The sequence below is a fragment of the Rattus norvegicus genome, chromosome 3, assembly GCF_036323735.1.
Source record: "Rattus norvegicus strain BN/NHsdMcwi chromosome 3, GRCr8, whole genome shotgun sequence".
Classification (NCBI taxonomy): domain Eukaryota; kingdom Metazoa; phylum Chordata; class Mammalia; order Rodentia; family Muridae; genus Rattus; species Rattus norvegicus.
The window spans coordinates 160,064,513-160,084,993 of NC_086021.1; the positions used below are offsets into that span (position 1 = coordinate 160,064,513).

Below are 20,481 nucleotides of genomic sequence, written 5' to 3' on the forward strand. Positions count from 1 at the left end.
AGAGTTTCCTTGGTTAGATATCGTTTTCATACAGTAAAATGTTCGGATCTTAAGACAACTATTCGCGTGATCTTCTGAAATCCACGCATGCCCTTCTGTAGTTCATGCTCCTAAAACACTGAACACATCTGTCACCCTGAAGAGTCTCACTCTGGGTCCTGGCAGCCATCTGGTTTCCATCACAACACATCTATCTTGGGTTCTGCAGATTCAACTTGTGCTACCAAGCTACGCCCCTAGCCCCTTTATGATACCTGTTGGTGTCAAGTATGTACCTTTCTTATCTAGCTTTGTTCTATGTTTTTGAATATAAGGTCCTGCTTACCCTTGGCTGGCCTGGAATTTGCTATGTGGACCAGGCTGTCCTCAAACTCAGATTCACCTGCCTCTCCCTCCAGAGTTCTCGGATTAAAGACTGGCATATCAGGACACCCACCGGCTTTGGCTTAATGTCTGCCTTCAGTTACCACCTCCCCATTCTCTGCTGCAGTTCAATGTCTACCCAAAGGACTTGGGGCAGGGGGGCGGGGTGTGTGGTGGTGCAGAGAGTAGCCTGGAGTGGAAACATAAGGGTTCTTTGGAAAGTCAGTTAGATGGTGTTTTGCTGGGCAAACACCTTAAGGAACATTTCATTAAAGTGGACACAGGTATGAAAGGCTAAGGCAGACTCGTGAAGGAACGTTTCACCGAGGCAGACACAAATGAAAGGATGTTCTGCTAAAGCAACCAAATGGAAGGACACATGATGAAGAAGTCTTTGCTAACGACACACATGTATTGGTCTGCCTTACATTGTTATTTGAGCTACATTGTTGGGACTCCATAGAGAGAAATGCATCAAAAAAACCTTCTGGCGGGATACTGCAGTTTCTTCTGGAGTCCGTGGACTCGGACTAATTGGATGCACATGGTAAGGCAACACAGGTGCTGAGGCAAAACCGGTACAGAGGCAAGGCATGTGGAGGACACATGGTGTTTGGAGGGTATAACTAGGACTCCGTGGGGTGACAGAGACAGAGCTTGGCTTGCTGGTACAGCTAGCTGTGCAACACTTGTGGGTCTCGAGTCTTCACTGAGCTCTGCTTCCCTGAGAGAGGCATAGCCGAGAACTCCTGATGTCCCTGTTCGGCCCTCCTGTTGACTCGAGCCGAGGCTGAGGCCTGGCTGTCTCTGTTAGGTCATGTCATCACTGTTGCTGACATGAGTCTACCGAACTGGACTGCTGGCGTATCCATGAAGTGTTTGCGAACGGATCGAGCTGCTGCTGCCTGCTAACCTATGAACTGAACTGCCAGTTTCCAGACAACACAGACTGAAGTTGCTCAAAAAAAAAAAATTTCTAAACAGGTCCACTTCCTCCATATCCTTTCTTTTCCACTGCTTCTGGGTGGTGGGCTACAAGGAAGGTTAAAGCATTTAAGAACCATCATTAAAAATAAGTATTTAAAAATTAAAGGTACGGTAGCCCTTGCAGGGAGATGGTAGTTTGCAGGAAGAGTCTAGGCTTGGAGTTCCCCTCAGGAAGTATGGGGCCTACAGTCTAAACAGGGTCGCTCTGGTCAGGGACATCCAAAGACAGGGGTGCCTGGGAGGAAACCAAAGCAGCGGCGAAGGGTAACTCTAGCATAGACCAGTGGGCCAGCAGCTTCTCCTGGGAGACTGCAATCTACAGTGGGTTTCTCAGTCACTTTGGGGACAAGGTGAGAGGATCAGCAAGCAGAACATCAGTGACCCGAGGAAGAACGTGGAGCCCAGCTGGTGCAGGGTAAACAAGGAGGTAAATGTGGATGACAGCTGAGGCCGTGGCTACTCCTGCCCCATAATGCTTCCCATGAGGAAAGGGACCTTCCTGCTGGTACCTGCCTTGTTACTACAAAGGAGTGGTCCAAGATATCTTCCCCTCAGTTGTACCTACCCCAGGATTCATGTCGCTGACATCTGACAGCTTCATGTAATAGCAGCACTCTGGACGCGATATTCCGAGCTGGCCTCTACCACAAAACACTGTTCATCGGCGGGAATAATGGTTGTGGATATGTGATCGTGTCACAATATGTATACCCATTCAAGGATTCACAGGCACTTACATAGTTTCCAGTTGGATACTTAATGGAGCTGTTTGCACATGACTTCAGGTGAACATAAACAATTCCATTGGGTGTTTTCTTTGGAGTAGAATCACAAGGTCAAGAAAGGGTCATTTAGCTTTTGTATGTACTGCCAGTTTCTCAAGTGCTTTTATGTAGAGTATTATTGATGTAGAAACAGAAAAAGCTAGGCTGCATCCTGAGTCAGTGGTCAATACTGAAGCTACAGACATCCCGGTGATGTTAGTGTGTGTGACCCAAGGGGTTCTGGGTCATTTCAGAGAAGTTCTGGTGATATGGGGAGACTTAAAGATACTTCTCCACTGGCTCTTATAAATTATTCCAGATTCTGGCGTGAGGTACAGTGGCACTCACTGATTCCCAAGTACTCAGGGGGTAGAAGCAGAAAGATTAGTTTGAGGCCAGCCTAGACTATGCAGCGGCATCCTGTCTCAAGCCAAGGGCAATTGCCTGGCCTTCGTGGGCTGCTGAGTTCACTCCTAGTGTGACAGAAACAAAGGTAAAAGGTCACTGGTGTTGAGGAAGTATAGCTGGCCATTACATTACCAGTCCCCGCAAGGCTTCCTGTAGATTATACCTCTGGCATTTGGGTTATAGTGGTAATGATTTTCTAGATTACCCTTTTAGAGACTCGAAGGCCACTTGTATAAAGCAGTAATTTATTCTGGATACAATATTCCATCTTATGGTGCTCATTCTTAAATGGGAGGTCTATTCCACACCCCTCCCTACAAGGCTTAGAAGTTGTCATAGAAGACGAGACGGAAAGATTGTAGGATCCAGAGATGGTGTATGACTGTAAGGAAATGACATTGCACACGGAATCTCACAGCAGTTGTGACAGCATACACAAGGTCTACACTAGCTCAAGCCGGACAAAATACTGGCATGGAGACGGGAGAGGTAAGCATGAAGTCCCACCCCTACCTGAGGATAGTTTCTGGGAAAATCAAAGTTTTTTGTTTGTTTGTTTGTTGTTGTTTTTTTTAAGTGCGGTCCCTGGGGCTAGAGAGATGGCTCAGAGCTTAAGAGCATGGGCTGTTTTTCCAGAGGTCCTGAATTCAATTCGCAGCAACCATATGGTGGCTCATACCCATCTATAATGAGATCTGATGCCCTCTTCTGGCCTGCAGGCAGAACGCTGTATACATAATACATAAATAAATCTTCAAAAAAAAAAAAAAATCTTGGGCTGGAGAGATGGCTCAGCAGTTAAGAGCACTGAAGAGTTCTTCCAGAGGTCATGAGTTCAATTCCCAGCAACCACATGGTGACTCACCCAACCATCTTTAATAGGATCTGATGCTCTCTTCTGGTGTGTCTGAAGACAGCTACAGTGTACTCATATACATAAAATAAATAAATTTTTAAAAAGATAAAATAAAAATCTTTTAGATGTGTTCACTAGTAGGTTGGTGGTACCGGGAGCACAAATTGGACTTAATGAATTGAAAAAATGGAACATAAAGTTGGGTGGGTAGGGAGAGATGGTACAGCTGGGAAGAGTTTGAAAAAGGGAGTAGAATACGATCAAAATACATTGTATGAACATTTCAAAGAACAAAAAAACATTGCAAATAAAAAGCTGAAACTTGGAAAGAAGGTGATTAAAACTCAGGATGTAGGCAGCTCAGCATTTAATTCCAGTACTCAAGCTAATATCTGTGAGAAAGGCCAGAATGATCTATATAAATGAACCAAAAACCAAATTCAGGAAGCAAACAACCCAGTAACTTCAGGAAGTCCCTAAATCTGACCAGATTCCCTAGGCTTCCTCCCCAAGCTTATATAAGCAGTAAGGGCTGCTAAGAAACACTCCTAGACAATCCAAGCATGGCAGTGCCTAGGCAGACATGGTACTGGAAGAGCTGAGAGTCCTACATCTTCAGCTGAAGGCAGCCTGGGAGGAGGCACTGATTCCAGCCTGGGCAGATTGAGGTATAGGAGGCCTCAAAGCCAGCCTACACAGTGAGTTCCTCCAACAAGGTCACATCTATTTGAATAAGACCATGCCTATTAGTGCCACTTCCTATGAACAACCATCGAAACACATGAATCTATGGGGGCCAAACCTATCCAAACCACCACAGGGTGCCTGTCTTTGTTTGTTTTTTGATTTTATTTTTCTTGTGAGAAAGAGAGTCACCCTGTAGCTCAGGCTGGCCTGAAACTCACTATGTAGCCTAAGGCAATCCTCCTGCCTCAACCTCTCCATTGTTATAATTACAGGCAGTCATGTGCTACCATGCCAAGCTTCTTGACATCTCTGTTCATTCTCTCTCTCTCTCTCTCTCTCTCTCTCTCTCTCTCTCTCTCTCTCTCTCTCCTTTGGGTCAGATTTTATTGGCTCTGCATGCCGACATGTAAAGCATTTGGGAAAGCATTCTGCTGGGACTATAATCCGAAGAGAACTTGACCTAGAGCTGCCAAGCCTCTCTCCTCCCTTCAAGGCTAAAGATACCTACCAAGCTGCTGTGACCAGAAACCCCAAACTATGAAAAGAAGACAAAAAAAAAAAATAGCAACACTTAAACTCCTAGGTCTCTCTGCATCTAGTCCCAGGGAGGACATAAGAATTCATTCTCTTTCTTCGTCTGCTTCTCTCCTCTGTCTGGCCATATCTTGTGTCTGTGACCTCACAGTCTTAGGAGATGCTTGTGAGCAAAGTTTCTTCTCCCCATTCTTAGACCACCACCTAAACCTTGCTTTCTCTCCAGCATCTGTCTCTAGGGTAGACAGTTGTTTTTGTGTAGGATGAGTTTAGTAATTTCAGCTTCAGCTGACATCTGGGCTACACAAGGCAGTGTTGAACAACATCTGCTGTCCGTCAAGAGGAGACTAATGTAGAAATGCTAACATGTGAAGTCTGGGAGATGGGAAGATTCATGGATGGAATTAAAAACCAGGGCAAACGCAGCTGAGGAGACTGAGGTTAGGGGAAGCAGGGCTAGGCTGGGAGACCGGGTGGGTTCTATGGTTGTGAACCCTGTGCTGTGGTTTAAATCTTTGTCTCCTCTGAAACTCGGGTTGAGACCATGACTCACTCAGCTTTTCTTCAACCCAGGACCATCTGCCCAAGGCTCCACCCACAGTGGGCTGAGCTTTTCCACATGGAGCCTTAATCAAGAGAGTGACTCCCATACTTGCTTGCAGACCAATCTGATGGTGACATTCTCACAACTGAGGTTCCACTTCCCAGATGACTAGCTTTTGTCAAGTTGATAAAAATTAACCAGAACGGTGAGGGAGGGCTTCCATGTCACCAGGTCACTCCAACTTGGGGTCTCCATTTAACCAGGTCCAGCCTAATAAATGTATTTGCCATTTACCTCCATTTCTTGAAAGGTCTGTTCTGTGGTTATCTAACACCTGATTGGCCAGCATAGAGAAGCCAGCAGTATTGCCTGGAATGCAGGGAGCTTCAACTTTCCACACCTCTGAGTTAAACAACTGTAGAGCATACAGATCATTAGAGCAATAGGGTCAGTTTCCCCTGTTCTGTGACAAAGTAGGTAGGTGAACCTTTACCACATAGTAGGTGTATACTCTCAGTCAGAACAGAAAAGTTTGAAGCCGGCCTCAGCCAGTGTTGGGACTTCAGGCATGGCTAGCTCTTTGAAAGCTTGTAATCTGTTCCCCAGGACTGTGCAAGTGTCATGAGGGCGCACACACTGGGATGACTTCGGAACTGCCCAGTCACTCTCAAGGAGATTCCATCAGCCAGAGTCCAGGAACCCCACAGCCACCCCACTCCCTGATCAGTGGCTGAAATTTGATCTTGCTGGTTTGAGAATCACAAGGATGAAGTGCAGAGTGAATTTCAGAGCAGAGCAAGAGTAGGGGGAAGCATTCCCGAATGCTGTCTCCCAAGAAGTCTGTGGCTGTGGAGAGGTTGAGGTAAGTTAACTCTGGAACCATCAAACCAGGAACAACACTTGGAGTTTTGTCTTTGCCTTCTCTGGAGCTGGGGATGGAATGCAGGGTTTCCACTGTGCAAACCACACTCTTTCTGAGCTACACCTCCAGCCTTACAGCTGGACTTTTATGACATCCCCTGTGGCAACCTTTACCTCCACAAGCAGGAACTTCTGCATCCCCATCAGCCAACCTAAAGGAGCAAAGGAAGGCAAGTTACCGACCTCACTATGTGGGGAAAGCTTCACCAGAATAAAGAAAGGTAGTTCTTCTGGGGCCGAGGGAGTTTACAGGACAGCCCTGGGTACAGATGATTAGAGGGTCTCATCACAGAGCTCCCCGGTAAGTATTGCCAAGCAGTGGCATTGGAAGCTGCTTCCCACAAGCAGTGGCATTGGAAGCTGCTTCCCACATACATATATACATGTGTGTGTGTATACATATATATGTGTGTGTATTCATACAATCATACATGTTATGTATGAATATATTATTTTATGATAACTTGTTGGCCAGTTATGTTGGATTAAATTGGGTTAAAGTTTACTTAGGTAGGTTGAGTGCTGCCTTGTTAAAAACCCCCACCTTTTATCCGGAAAACAAACATTTGCCAAAATTGCCTGAAGGGAAGGTTGTCACAGAGGAACTAAGGTCATGTTGTACATCCTCTTTCATTTTGCTAAGAGAAAAGTTCTTTTACAGACCAAGATCACTGTTATTTGCAAGGCCTGTATTGCTACCTGCCATGTATTATTGTGTTTATGATGTATGATTATATAAAACAGCTTGCTTTCCAGCCCATCAACGAAATGTTTCTCCCACCTCTCCACGTGCATGGCTGACTTCTTGCTGGGTGGAATTTTCTTTAACCAGCAGAGGGGTTGTTATTGACAGAAGCCTCTGCACATCCTTGGAGAGAATGCTGTATCTTTAATTTGCAGCTGGTTTTCTGTGTTTGTCACTGCAGCCAAGACCGGCAGTTTGTATTCTGAGGCGTTCCGTGCAGTTTGTTCTCTAGAGCTGAAGTGAAGTGTCATGGAGGCACAAACTCTGGTGTGACTTCTGAAATTTTAATTTTTGCACAAACAACCTTTTATTTTCGTGGATGTGTTTTCATCACTACCTGTCGGCTTGGTGAGGAGCCCTAGCAGGAATTGGGGGCTGCCTGTCAAGCATGTGTTCACGTCTTTTAACTCTAACAGGACTCAGCTGCACCTCAGCACTCAGTGCACAGTCTTAAAGGAGACATCTGGTGATTCTGTGCAGAGCCAGTCAGTGCCCGCAGCCCCAGAAACTCCAGGAAGTCCCTGGATGGCAAGAGTTTGCCTTCCAGTGTGGCCGGCACAGCCACTGGTCTGTTTCTACTTTTGACACATAAAGGTTGTAAATCTCAGGTATGGGGAAGCTGCAGTCCGGTTTTTCCAGCCTCAGATACACCAGTAAAAGGGATAAATCATTTCCCCTCGATTGTCCAGGCTCTCTTCCCGGCTGAAATCTCTCCATTCACGTTCTCTTCCTCCGAGGTCCCGCCTCCAGCTCAGGGAACGCCCATCGACAAGGGCCCGCCCTCTCGCAGTGCGCAGTGCGCAGGCGCAATCCGTATCAGCCGGCCTCTGCCGCAGTCCTTGGCGCCAGAGACGCTGCAGCATCTCAGCACTAGAGGCTTCTCTGCTCGCTCCTGGTCCATCCTTCGTCCTCTACCTCATCTGGCGCCATGGCGAAGCCATTGACGGACAGTGAGAGGCAGAAGCAGATCAGTGTGCGTGGCATCGCCGGGCTAGGCGACGTGGCCGAGGTGCGGAAGAGCTTCAACAGGCACCTGCACTTCACGCTGGTCAAGGACCGCAATGTGGCCACTCCCCGCGACTACTTCTTCGCTCTGGCACACACGGTTCGCGACCACCTAGTGGGCCGCTGGATCCGCACGCAACAGCATTACTACGAACGGGACCCCAAGGTGAGCAGCCCGCCCTCCCTGGGAGGGAGACCGAGCTTAAGCAGGGCGTGCCCCGCCCCCCAGTATCGCCCACGGGCCTGGTCCCTGTTGCTCTGTGGTCATCAGTGACCAATGAAGTGACAGTAGAGTTAAGCATCCTCCTTCGAAGGACGCGTGCGTACCGGCGCCAGCGGGTTTCGTTTTAATTGAGAACCATCCCCTTGCTCCCCGGCTCGCAGTCCTCAATCCCTAAGTAGGGCTTTGAGTGGCCCTTGTCCACCTCAGTCAGTCCCTCGGTATATTGTTGTCTGGAATCTGGCAATATGGAGCCAGACCTCTCTGCCCTCGGCGGAGTTGAGTGTCCCAGTGAAATACCCTAGGGGTCTGCTCTTGCGTAGTCCAGGCTGATTTTCCGGCTGGTGTCCAGCTGTGCACTTCCGAGTGGCTGCAGTGTTGGTGCTTCCTCTACTCCCCACTCCCCTCCCCCTTTGTTTTTCTGCAGCTCCGAGTGACGACCCGGGGACTGGAACCTGATATGGTAGTTTTATGAGTTGGAAAGGGGTGGGATCAGTAATCTGCTGGGAATTGTCCTGTCCCGTGCTCCCCTGTCTCCCCTCACCCCCTACTCTGAGACTGAAGAGAAGAAAATCATTTGTAATCCCTACCTAAAACAGGAGGGATCAGAAACTCAAAGATGGAATCCTCACAGGGAAGGCTGCCTTTGAGGTTTCCGCCTTGGCAAAACTTGTTTGGAAGTTGCTTTCGCTATTTTGCAAACCTTTGTTCTTAGTAGGAAACAAAATACCTGACCACAGTCTTTTGACAGTTCTCACCACTCCACCTTCCAACACTTCTCAGCCCTGTCTGCTGGCCTGTTAACTCTACACAATTAAGCTGGCCTGAAACCCATGGAGACCCAGCAGCCTGCCTCCGAAGTGCTGGGATTAAAGGCAGTGCTGGGATTAAAGGCCTGTGCCAGCTCCACCCAGCCCCCAGTGGTCCTTATTCTTCGCCATTTATGTTTCCAAGTAATTTCTGTTCCTAAATACACAGGTATGCATATTTGTATGTTGCACAATTTTGTGGCTTTTGTTTCCTCCCAAACCATTTGTGGCTTCACTCATAAACAGAGCTCCGGGTCAATTTATGGATGTATCATATTTTTTTTGCATATCCTCCTGTTGCAAGATTTTCCTTGGCCTTTCTTCCTTTCTTCCTTCCTTCCTTCCTTCCTTCCTTCCTTCCTTCCTTCCTTCCTTCCTTTCTTTTCTGCTTTGGTACAGAGAATTCTGCCTACCCTGTTTTAAGATAGAATGAAAACTAGCAAGGAAAAGACTTGCCTGTCTGGGGCCAGTTAGTAGTGATCTATCTAATTTGCAGTAGAAACCTGGGCACCCAACAACTGCCTTACTGACTGAGCTTTAGGGTGATTTTTATAGGGCATTAAAGTATACTTGATAATTGCTAAGACTAAAATCAATTGCTTTCCAAGCTCACTCTGAGGCTTTTTCCTTCCTGGAATAAAATGATGAGGACAGGCTGTTAGAATGCTAGTCGGGCTTCTTCCTATTTAGTATGCAAGGCAGCTTCTAAAGAAGTGGCCCCGAGTGGCTAAAACAGGTTATTGCAACAAGGGCTTGGGATAACTGCCAGGGAAGCTGGCCAGGAGCAGAGACTCCCCCAGAATGCCTTGTTAGTGGAAGAGCTGTGTTGCTCAGACTCACTGGTGTTGTCCAAACAGTGGATGGCAAGGGATACAGCTCTGCCTGCACGTTCAAGGTCACTTCAAGGTCACTTCCCAGGAGTTGGAGGACACAGTAGGGCTCCTGTCCTGAGTCTAGTCCTCTCTGACAGCAGTCTATTGAACAGGTATCGTGGTATGTTCCTGTGGGCTCAGCTACCTTAGAGTTTGAGGTACCCTTAGCATAGTCTCCTGTCTCACTCAAGAGGCAGGAGAGGTGTGGCACAGTGGTAGAGCCCGGATGTGAGTGTTTGATACCCAGGTTTTCAGTGTTTGTCCCAGTAACTGATGGCTGACCATTAGCCAGTCCACCTACCTCTCTGTACCATGTGAGGCGAGTACTTCCAACAAAACACCTCAGAGGCATCCCAGGCTCTGGCAGTGCCTGAGGGATCTGAAAGCACGGTGGCCTATTTGATAAAGCAGTGGTTTTATTATTTTTTTTCTTTTATGCACACTGCAGCTGCTCACGCTCGCTGGAGGGGAGATTAGAAAACACATGGACTAGCAGAGCAGTGTTAAGTGTAGTTAAGCCACATTGGAAGTGTGGCTCAGTTTGTTTTCTGCCTCTTTTCTCTACCCTGGTAGAAACATTTGGGGCTTTTTTCTTTTTTACTTTGCTTCTTATTATATGTAAAACTTTTTGTTGGCATGTGAGTGTGCATACATGTGCATGAGGCCGGTGCATCCCCTACCAAAATCCATGTGCTGTAGACCAGAGAAGAACTCTCGGCAGTCAGTTCTTTCTGGCGTGTGGGTCCTGGGAACACTACTTGGATCAGGTTGGTGGCTGTAACCTTCCCCTGCTGAGTCACCTGACAGCTCCTAGTTTTTAAAGCTGTCCGTTTGTTCAGTCTTGGGAGTGTACAGCCCTAAGACTTTCTTAGACCCTTCTGTGGCTGGTGATTGTTCTTTTACTTAGTGGCATCGTGCTTTTGGCTTTTCTTAATTATTTCTGTACACCAGTCTCAAGCCTAGTGTCCACGGAAGCCAGAAGAGGGTGATGGTATCTCCTGGGACCTGAGTTACAGATAGTTGTGACCTGAGGTGTGGGTGCTTGGGATTGAACCCAGGTCCTCTGGCAGCTGGCGCTTTAACCAGAGTCATGTCTCCAGCCCTAGCATGGAGGTTTGTTAGAAACAGTAATTACACTCATAATATAGATTCTTGTAATTTTTTTTGACAAGGTCTAGAAGTTCATCCTGAAATGGCAGCCCCTTGGAGGGCACCCAGTTTAGGGACCTCTGCACAGCAAGGGACCTGTATCTAACCCTTTTTTCAATTTTTGTTTTACCTGGTGGTACTGGAGATCAAACCTAAGGTCTGAAGCTTTCTGGGTACACTTACCACTGAGAGTGTGAATACTTTCAGCCCAAACTCTTTTCCATTCTGATTTTTTTCATTTTCCCACTTTGTGATATGTGTTTGGGTTGATCCCCACACCTCTCACCCCAACCCCTTTTAGGTGGGATCTCTCTGTGTTACCCAGGATGGCCTTGAGTGCTACCCCATACCAGCTAGCTAGGTGTAATTTTTAGCCTTTCTTAGCCTCAAGCTTTTTCATCTTTAAAACAAAGAGTTGAGCTAGGAAGTCTATTTTTGAAGCTTTTGTCGTTCTAACATGGTCAGGTTTTATGTTTGCTTGTAAAATGCCCCCATTTAATGTTGACATTCCCTTTATCCAGAAATGCTGGGAACCAGAAGAGTTCAAAGCTATCTTTTGTTATGCAGCAAGTTTGAGATCTGCATGAACCGTTCAGGAGACCCTGTCCCAAAGACCTGTCTCGCTAGGTGTGGTGGCACATGGTTTGAGGCATAGGCGGGCTGGTTTCTGGGTTCAAGACCTGGTCTGCATTGTAAGTTCTAGGCTAGCCAGGGCTATGCTGTAAAACCCTACCTTGGAGGAGGGAAAGAGGGAAGAGAAAGAAGGGGAGGAAGAAGAGAAGGAAGAGAAGGAAAAGGAGAAGGAAGATGAAGAAGGAGGAGGAGAAGGAGAAGAGGAAGAAGAGGAGGAGGAAGAGAAGAAGAAAAGAAGAGGAGAAGGAGGAAGAGGAGGAGGAGGAAGAGGAAGAGGAGGAAGAAAAGAAAGAAGACCAAAAATCAAAGTCTATCCAGAAAGATTTGAACAACATGTAACATCAAAGGTTCAAATTAGTAGAAGGCCTCAGTGAAAGTAAGACATTGTGATGTAGTCAAACACTGGGTCTGAACCTTGGTGAGTCACAAGCTAAAATAAGCATAGCCAAGGCATAGGTAGAACAAGACTTATGATCTACAGCAAACTTATGGTATGGAAGTTATATCCAAAGCAATGCCCTCTGAGAACAGAGCAGGCATTGAAATGTTATTCCGAAGGCCTGTGGATATACAGGAGTGGCTTACTCCTAAGCATGCTTAGTTAAGTAGTGGACTCCCGAGTACACTTGTTCCAAGGTCAGGGAGCATACATTCAAAATATTAAAGTGTGAGACCTTGTCTCAAAAAAGAAAAGAAAGATTAAAGCAAAGATCTTGGCACTTGCATCTGTATTATGAACGTTTTGCTAAAAATGAAGTAAAGATATTTGAATGTGCCTTGATGGAGGAGTCTGCCCCTAAAGGTGCCTACTTCTCTTTGTGGCTAACAAGTGCAGAGGATGCATTAAATTTGAGTATGAAGTCAGGAGCTAAACTCAGTTTGGGCCACCAGAGCAAATAGCAGATTAAATGCATTTACAAGAGTCAGCAAAATCACGTTGCTATCATGTGCAGGTGCTTGGTCTTCTGTGTAGGTCTTTGAATAATTGGTTGAGTAACCCGTGGAGTTTGGTAACATAGGTATGAGGCCTGATGGTATCAGTAGGTTGAAGACAAAAACAGCTCTTCTAAGAAGATAGTCACAGTGAGTTTGTATGGTCTTGCAGTGTGTCTGGACCAGCTGCTGAGGAAGGTAATCTGGCAGCCTGGCCATTCTGTGAGCACCTCATCTGGAGCTTTGTAGAGACAGTGGGAGCTAATGCTGAAATCTTGACCTTACTAGTCTCCTGATGTGTTCCCACTTGTATGTATAAAGGTACTCTTTCCCTCCAGAAGGCTTCCCCAAGAGCAGGTAATGTCCCAACAGCAAGGAATGCCCCCAAGGCAGGTAATGCCCCAACAGCAGGTAATACAAGCCTCTGGCTTCAGACGGTTGGTTGGCAAGCTGTTCAGTGTTGACTAGAAAAAGACTCCTGTCAGTGAGCATGCACCTTTGGCCCTGCTCTGACAGGCTATGATGGTTAATTTTATGTGTACACTCGGCTAGGACACAGTGCCTAGACATTAACATTGTCCTGATTTACAGGAAGGTGGTTTTGGGGTGAGGTTAACACTTAAATCCATAATTTGTTTTTACATTTTATTTGTCTTAAAGACACTTCTCCCTGTGTATAGCTTTTCCCACCTCAACCTCCCGGCTGGGATTATAGGCATATACCACTCCATTTAGCTTTGATTTAATTAAAAATTTAATTGCTACTGCCTTGCTCAATGTTGTGTCGCCATGAGGAGGTACCATGACCACAGCAACTCTTATAAAGGAAACTATTTCACTGGGGCTGGCTTACAGTTCAGAGGTTTGGACCATTGTCATCATGGCAGGAAGCATGGCAGCGTGCAGGCAGTCATGAATTAGCTTGAGAGTTCTACATCCTGATCCACAGGCAGTAGGAGAGAGAAACAGACTTGGCTTCAGCATTCGAAACCCCAAAGCCCACCCGCAGTGACAGCGCTGAGGCCACACCTCCTGATAGTGCCACTCCCTGGTAACCTAGCATTCAAATGTATGAGTCCATGGGAACCATTCTTATTCAAACTACCATAGACCTCATTCAGAAATGTCTGGGTTCTGGACTGCTATGGAAAAGAATTTCAGAATGCTGTAAAGCCAGGAAGTTTATTAACATTAAACAAAAGCGAAAAGGATTCAGTTCTGCAGTTGGAATGCTTGTCTGGCCCGCACAGAGGGCTGGGTTTGACCCAGGAATTAACATCCATAGGTGCCTTGTAGCGTACAGTACGATTCCAGCACCCTAGTGGATCAGGAGAATCCAATTCAGGCTCATCCTTGTCTGCCTAGCGAAGTCAAGGCCTGACTGAGTCCGAACTGTCCAACCGTTAGTCACCTGTGGGATTCCCCTGGCAGCCAGTCTCCATTCTCGGGGCTTGCTTGCAGTTACCTCTTAAACAACACCAGCTGTGGCTGGATAACAAAGACTCCACTCCTTTGCTTTATTCTGTTTTGCATTTTGTTATTGTTTGAGGCAAAGGGTCACTTAGCCCCCAGCTGCCTCCTACCTCCAAATCCTTCTATCTCTGCCTCTCTGCTGGGATTATAGGTCTGTGCTACATGTCTCCAGCAGTGTTCACTTCACATTTATTACTCTTACCACTTGGAAGAATGAGGAAAATAAAACAAGGGTTCAGGCACCCTGGCCATGAAGACTAAAAGCTGCTTTTGCAAAGACCTGAGTACTTCCCAGTACTCACATTGGATGGTTCCCAGCTGTCCGTAACTCCAGCTCTAGGACAATCTGACATCTCTGAAAACCCTGCACATAGCTACCCACAGACCCACATCCAAACATATAATTTAAAATGAAAAAAAAATTCTATTGGGGAACCCAGAAAGACCCTGCCTCAAAGAGATAAAATGGAGAGTGATAATAGGTAGAGTCAGATACCTGTTGCCTTCCTCTGGCCACATAGATGTGTGCAGATCACACTTCTGTTGGTGCTAGGTTTTGAATTCAGGTCTTGATTATGGCCAGCAAACATTCTACCCTGAGCTATACCCTGTGCCCTTTCTATGAGTTCCACAGCTTTATTGTCATGATTCTAGATTTAAAGTTTGCAAGAGGCTGACTATGTGGTGCATTTAGTCCCAGCACTTGGGAGGCAGAGACAGGCAGAGTTCTGTGAGTTAATGGCCTAATGTACATAGTGAGATCCCGTCTCAAAACAGGATTTGTATGACTCACAAGCAGACTTCCCCACAGTGAAAGTCTTTCATTTGGGGGCTCTTCCGGGATCGGTAACCACCCGGGTCTCTGAAGGCCCATTTGGAGGTGAGATAGCGTCTGTGTCTTTGTCTGTGTCTTTGTGTGTTGTGCTGGCTAAACTCTGGGTCTGTATTTGCTTGTGAGTTCTGGTTTTGTAGTTGCTCTCATCTCAGATAGAGTCGGAGGCTCGAGTCTCAGGAGAGACGGGTGTGAGTGGTAGACGTGCCAGGGACTCACTGACTGCGCTGTCCTGGGAGACGTCCCAGGAGGTGAGAAGGGACCCCAGGGACCCCAGGGACGCCTGGGAGATTCCCATCTGGGTGCCAGTAAGGATTCGGTGATTCTCCTGGATTGGAGAAAAGACCCACCCTTCTGTCCGTCTGTATTTCTAGAATGGTCTTTGTCTGTGTGTCTTAGGTCTTTGTTTTGTGTTACCATTGGTATTCTGGAAGGCTAGAGCACACAACTTGTCAGTTGAGATTAAGAAGGGACCGTGGCAGACTTTTTGCTCCTTGGAGTGGCCGACATTTGATGTCGACTGGCCTCCAGAGGGCACCTTTGACTTAACCATTATTTTTGATCTGCTCTCCTTCTTCATCTGTCTTTGGTGTCCCCTTGGGAAGGAGGAGTGAAGTGGAATCCGCTCCCCTTCTGTCTGTGGTTGAGAAGGAAGAGTGATGTGGAATCCGCTCTCCTTCATCTGTCTTTGGTGAGCTCACAGAAGCTCTCGTCTGAGTCAGTTCAGTTTTGTGGTGATCTCGCGGTGGCCACTTGTTTTTTCTTTTTGTGCGTACTTTTGTTTTTGTTTTTGTTTTTGGTTTTGGTTTTTTTTTTGTCTTAATCTTTTGATTGTCTTTCTGTGTGACTGAATGCTATTTGTCCTCTTCAGCGGACCTCTATTTTCTGGACTCTCTTGTTTTCTCACCATCCCACTTGAGATGCTTGTTAGTAGCCGTTACAGGAAATACAGAATCCTACTAGAGGCCAGAAAAAATGTTCCAGACATGGATGGAAGGCCTTCACTTCTGCCTGTTGACTTCAGTACACCTGAAGGTAGGGAGTGCCAGGTCTACTGTCAGACTCCAATGGTGGGTCTCTGAGGGGCTGAAAAAACGCCCCACCAATTTGGCTAAAGTAAGGAAAAGATATGAAGAAAAACTTGCAGAAACTTGAAGGGTTAAGCTAAGTCGCTGAGAGAGTTAGTGTAAGTTGCAAAGAAAGTAAGGTTGAAGTGTGGATCAGGGTCTGTGCACAAAAGTGGACAGCACCTAGTAGCTGTAAGAGGCAGACAGAGAGACTGAGAAAAAAAAAGACAAAAAGAGCAGAAAGCTAGGGAAGGAGAGAGACAAAAAGAAGAGGAAGCTAAAGAACTAAGGAGAGATAAAAGACAGAGACAGAAGCACATGAGGGATGGTTCAAGAGCTGGTTTAGTAGATCTCCTTGGATGACTACTCTGATATCTTCCCTTATGGGACCCTTCTTAGTTTTGCTTCTGCTTCTGATCATAGGTCCTGTGTGTTAAATAAACTAGTTACCTTCATTAGAGAAAGAATAAGTGCTGTACAGATTCTGATGCTACGCCAACAGTATCATGCTTTAGGAGGACAAGAAAACCAATATTATAAAGATACTAAAATTTAGTTCTATGATTAGAACTAGCCACTGGAAGTGGTGAATGAAAGAATAAAAAATTCAGCTAAGAAGTCAGAAGTTTAAAAATGCTATCTCACCCCTAAGAAGCCCTAAATACCTCAAATTCCAGACCCTGCCTTCTACCTGTAAGTAGGTAAAAGGTCACATTTCTTGAGCCTGCTCTCCCAGGAACTAGATAAAAGGACTTAAGATAAGGCCCTTAGATATGTGATTTCCGACCTAGTAAAGATAATAGAAAGCTTCTCCCAGGAACTAGCTGACCATAAAGTTAGATTAAAATCTTAGAGAACAACCTTGAGAAGCAGGAAGCTTCTCCTAGGAACTAACGACCATAAAGTTAAGCAATCTTGAGAGACAGGAAACTTTTCCTTGTGATTTTTCATATGACACCATCCCTGCCACCTTGGGTTGTGGCTTCTTCCTTTAAATACCCCTTCTCCCAGCTACTGGTCGTAGAACTCCACTGTCCCTGCGTGGGATATGAGTCTCGACCCCAGTGCACTGGTTCCTATCAATAAACCTCGTGTAAATTACAGCAAGGACAGTCTTACATGAGTTCTTGGGGGGTCGAGTCATCCCGAGACTTGAGTGAGGGTCTCCCCGCTCCAGGGGTCTTTCAACAGTACTTATCAAATTAGGTCACAGGAGTTGTTGCAGGCAGGCCACATATCCTACAGCAGATGCCGTGCTTGGTCTGTAAGGCCGATCTAGGAGTGATACCCCATGCCCCAAACACACACAAGAACTGAAGAACTGAGATGCTGTATTATGGATACTGTGCTATGGTTAGAAGGTAAGGGCAGGTCTTGTCTGCTAGGTAGGAGAACACCCCCCCTACTCCCCCACCCCCCGCCACCGCCTAGTGTTTCCTCTCCCACTAGACCTCAGTTCACACTGGGAAAATGTCTGGGCTTTGTTCATCCTATAGGAAGGAAGCAGGAGGGCAAAGACCTAGGCTCTGGTATGGCTCTCAGTGTCTAAAGGGACAAGGAGCCTTCCAGAACCCGGCCTGTGGTTTACTGTGCTCACTAGTCTGTCATTGTGTGCTTGTGTCATATGAGTGTCTTTAGACGGGCAGCGGCAGTCAGTTGATGGGTAAATTCTGTGTGTATGAAAAATGCACAGAACTAGATAGACAAGGAGTGTGGCCACATGATCCTGGGAACAGGAAGACAGATCTCAGACCAGCTGACTACATACAGTCTTGATTATCTTGATGAAAGCATTTTCCCAAGTCTTTGTTTTGTGCCCAGAGTGTGGAAAATTCTCTTTCCTTTTCCACCACGGTGCCCAGCCATTTCTGCAAATGCTGTTTCTGCAAATGGAGACTCTTCATTTAAGGATTTTGTTCAGAAGAGGGAAAAGGAGTTTGCTGAGGATTGTGACGTCTAAAAGGCTCAGCAGTGATTGGACCAGGTGTGGTGATGATGGCACACGCATGTCTGTAATTTCAACACTCAGGAGAGGCAATGGAATCACAAGTTCAGGGCCAGCCAGGGCTACCCAGCTAGGTCTTGTCTCAAAACCCAGAAAAGAAGACAATATAAAAAATATCAGTATTAAGACTCCACCTGCTGCTATTCAGTTCCATTTCTGTGGAGTCCTCTGCCTTCTAAGGTTGCTTTGGAAGGTTACTTATATCCTATTTGTGTTCAAATTTCCACCTGCATAGCCAGAGAGCTTCATTACTGCTTTCCTGGGATGTTCCTAGTACTGTAGGCTTTGCGTATAATTAACTAACATTGAAAAGGGGGTTGAAGACTATAGAGTGGCTCACGGGTAGAGTACTTGCCTACATGAGGGAAGCGTTGGAGTTCCACTCTTAAACAAAAGCAACCTCCAAACAAAGGCTAAATACTTTCTGTAGGTAGATGGACAGACTCCAGAGAAAGGCCAACAGTGATGTGAGGGTTTAGGGATCCTGCTGCCATTCTCTAGCTGGTGAAGGGAAGGTGATTCTCTCACCCGTGTCCCTGAGTGGGGAAGCCCAGAGCACCATGGTCCTGAAGGGTAGGCAAGGCTAAGGCTGAGCACTGAAGAGTGGCTCTCAAGCTGGGGCTTGGATAGGTGTCCTCACAGCTTCTTCCCAGGGTCGCCACTGTTGAGTTCTGCAATGACCCTTTAAAGTGGTGTGATGTGTGAGCCCCAGTCTGGCACCTTGGAAACTGCAGGGTGGCTGTGTTGTGCTCAGGCCTGGATTGGGTCTCAATTTGAATCATCAAGTCTGTCCATTTTCTTGGCTGGCTCCTCCAACAAGCTTCTTTTAGTTGCAGGATTTACTCTACCGTCTTAAGGAACCGGGAAAAACAGTATTAACACAGATGACGAGAATGAAATTCTTAAAAAGCCAGTTGCAAAAACCCTAAAAAAAAGCATCTCCCAACTGTCAAGGCCAAGGCTCCCATTGGTTGACCAGTGCTTCTGGCTGTCCCTGGCCAGTGGCTTCTCCGCTTATGTGGAGGAAGCTGCCTGGTAGTGATCAGCTTGGTGGGAAAATGGAATCAGAGGTTTCAAGTGTAGGCCCAGTATGGTTTGGGAGCCTGGGTGAATCTCTTGAGATTCACAAGCCCATTTCTTTTCAGAGTGCTGGTTGGAAGGTACACATTTTGGCAGAAAGGACAAACTAAAAAACTTTAAAAATATAGATTTGGGGCTAAACATGGTGGTGCATACCTTTAATCCCAGCACTTAGGATGCAGAGGCAGGAGGATCTCTGAGTTCAAGGCTGTCAAGGCTGGCCTGATCCCCAGAGAGAGTTCCAGGTGTCGGCCACACAGTGAGACCCATGTCTTAAAAAGATTGCTGGGGAGATGACTCAAACGAGTTCAGATCCCTGAAATTCCAGTAAAACCTGGATCTGGTGGCGTCATCTGTAATGTTAGTTAGTACTCCTGTATTGAGAGGGGAGGAGGAGACAGGGGAATCACCTGGAAGCTCAGAGGCAAGCTTGACTGAAATCTGCAGTGCAGCAGCAGAAACAAAAGGAGAAACTGTCTCCGTGAGGTGGGGGTGAGAGCTCATTCCAAAAAATGTCATGTATTCTCCACACAGCCATCATGGAACATTGGAGCATACATGCCCACACTTGAACACAAGTTTAGGAAAAGCAAAGTAGAACATTTAAAAAGGAAGGATCTTACTCCTAACTGGTCAACTTTTTATAGTCTCTTAGGGAGAACTCAACAGTAGATAAATGGGCATACACAGGCCTGTATATGCAGTATACCCAATTGTACACGTTACCTGTGCTTTCAGAGTTACCTATAGTCAACTGCAGTCTTAAGATGTTAAATAGAGAATTCTAGAAACGAACCCATAAGGCTTTTCTTCGTGTTAAAGTCATACAGTCATATAATGTATTTTGATCAAACCACTTGGTCCCCCAGTTCCCCTATGCCTTCTTTCTCTCTCAACTTCATGTGCTTTTTTTTTTTAATGTCTTTTTTTTTTTTAAGATACACTGAGTCCACTAAGTATTGTCTATATGTACAGTGGTGTAGGACCCTCTACTGAAGTATGGGCAGCTTTTCAGGGGGAGCATCTCTGAGAAAAACATACTCTCCCACCCCCAGCAGCCATCGGTTGTCAATATCTTTTCAATTAGGGGTGGGACTTCACGAATCTTCCCCCATGTTTGTGCCAGGATTGTGACTGGCTTGATATTGTGCAGTGCTTGTGAGTGCAGACAGGTGCAGTGCTTGTGTGTGCAGACACGGCTGCTCTGAGTTCGTGCATCCAGCAGCCCTTTCATGTCCAGCAAATAATGTTTCAGTGCAGACCACTTGAACTTAAGCTCCTTCTGCTCCCTCTCCTGATGGTCTTTGAGCCTTGGAGGGAGTGGATGTGACGTAGATAATGAGAGCTGAGCGCCCTGAAAGATGAGAAATTAGGGGGCCACTTACTGAATGTTGAGCACCATGAAAGCCAGAGGCATGCAGCGACCAATTGGTACCAGCTTGATTCTCCGTGTCCTATAACTCAAGGGTGTGGTATCTTCAACAATAGGTATTAGTCATCAGGTTTTGTGTGTGTGTATGTGTGTGTGTGTGTGTGTGTGTAACAAAGCGCAATGGCCTGGAGTATTTGGGAGGTAGATCTATGAGACCCCTCT

The 20,481-nt window shown here is 46.4% G+C and overlaps 1 protein-coding gene across 1 annotated transcript in view; it reads left to right on the top strand.

The window, feature by feature from the left end:
- The first annotated feature begins 7,628 nt into the window (after positions 1 to 7,628).
- Positions 7,629 to 20,481, top strand: part of Pygb (glycogen phosphorylase B) — a 46,790-nt gene continuing 33,937 nt past the window's right edge. Inside the window, exon 1 of the mRNA NM_013188.1 lies at positions 7,629 to 7,980. Coding sequence (NP_037320.1) covers positions 7,738 to 7,980 — 243 coding nt within the window. The 5' untranslated portion in view covers positions 7,629 to 7,737. The remainder of the gene's footprint in view (positions 7,981 to 20,481) is intronic.